The sequence below is a fragment of the Monoraphidium neglectum genome (genome assembly GCF_000611645.1).
Source record: "Monoraphidium neglectum strain SAG 48.87 unplaced genomic scaffold scaffold02744, whole genome shotgun sequence".
In the NCBI taxonomy this organism is placed as follows: Eukaryota; Viridiplantae; Chlorophyta; class Chlorophyceae; order Sphaeropleales; family Selenastraceae; genus Monoraphidium; species Monoraphidium neglectum.
This window is the reverse complement of record NW_014010884.1, coordinates 8,120-9,178: the sequence shown is the minus strand read 5'-3', so window position 1 is coordinate 9,178 and position 1,059 is coordinate 8,120. Positions and strand designations below refer to the sequence as shown.

Genomic DNA, 1,059 nt, shown 5'->3' with positions numbered 1-1,059 from the left:
CACCACCGCCACCACCGCCACCTCTCTTTCCCCTCACAATCACCACTCCCCCCGCCCATCACCAGCACCACCTCAACATTAGCAACCCACCCACGCCCTCGCCTCCACTATCAACACCCCCTCAAATATTGCCGACATCAATACCCCGGATCCCCACCCAAGGTTCCTGGTTGACCAGCACGGCAAGCCGCACCTGGCAGTGGTGGGGGTGGAGAGGGAGACCAAGGACGGCCATTACTCATACCACGCGGTGGGCCGGGCAGTTCGCATATGTGTGTGTATGTGTGCGCGCGCGTGAACATGTGCGCATAAGTGTGTGTGTATGTGTGTGTGGGTCTGTGTGTGTGTGTGTGTCATGGCGAGCACGTATTGTAGTAGCAGCCTCATGAGACCAGGGGAGGGCCGCGAGCAAACCGCGCCCCACCCGGCCGCGCCCCCGCGCCCGGCTCGCCCCCAGACTTTGATTCCGCCGGCGCCGGCGGCCCCGGCCGCGCAACCGGGTGGGCCGTCGCCCTCGGCTCGCTCGTTGCAGCCAGCCCTCACAGTACCAACCTTTCCCTCCCTCCGGCGCCGCCCCGCAGGAGGAGCCGTTTTCTACGCTGGTCCCCCTTAACAGCAGCAACCAGGCCGGGGTCTATAAGTGGCTGGAGCGGATGGTGACTCACCACCTTCCAGACCCCCAGGGCGTCACCGGGGAGCCCCTGCCCATCACCACGGCGGTCCTGGCGAAGGCGGCCGCCGAGAGCGCCGCCACCGGCGGCGCGCTGGCCGCCGCGGCGGGGCGTGGAAAAGCGGCGCCGAAGGCGAGCCCGCGGGCGGCGGCGGCGGTGACGCCGAGGGCGGGGGCGAGGGGGACGTCTAAGGGGGCGCCGGGGACGCCCAAAGCGCTGACGCCGCTGCCTTCGCCGGGGGGCGGCGGCTCGGCGGCGGAGGCGGCGGCGGCGGCGGCGGGCGGGCTGCCGCCCGCTGCGCTGGTGCCTGGGCACGCGGCGCCGGGCGTGGCTGCGCCCGCGGCCCCGGCCCCGTCGGGCGTCCCTGCAGCCAGCGGCGGCGGCGCCA

General features: G+C 71.8%; 1 protein-coding gene across 1 annotated transcript in view; it reads left to right on the top strand.

Annotated features, from left to right (window-relative positions):
• Positions 1-653: 653 nt before the first annotated feature.
• Positions 654-1,059, top strand: part of MNEG_11441 (hypothetical protein) — a gene marked incomplete at both ends in the record, with an annotated part of 4,289 nt that continues 3,883 nt past the window's right edge. Inside the window, one exon of the mRNA XM_014040088.1 lies at positions 654-783. Coding sequence (XP_013895542.1) covers positions 654-783 — 130 coding nt within the window. The remainder of the gene's footprint in view (positions 784-1,059) is intronic.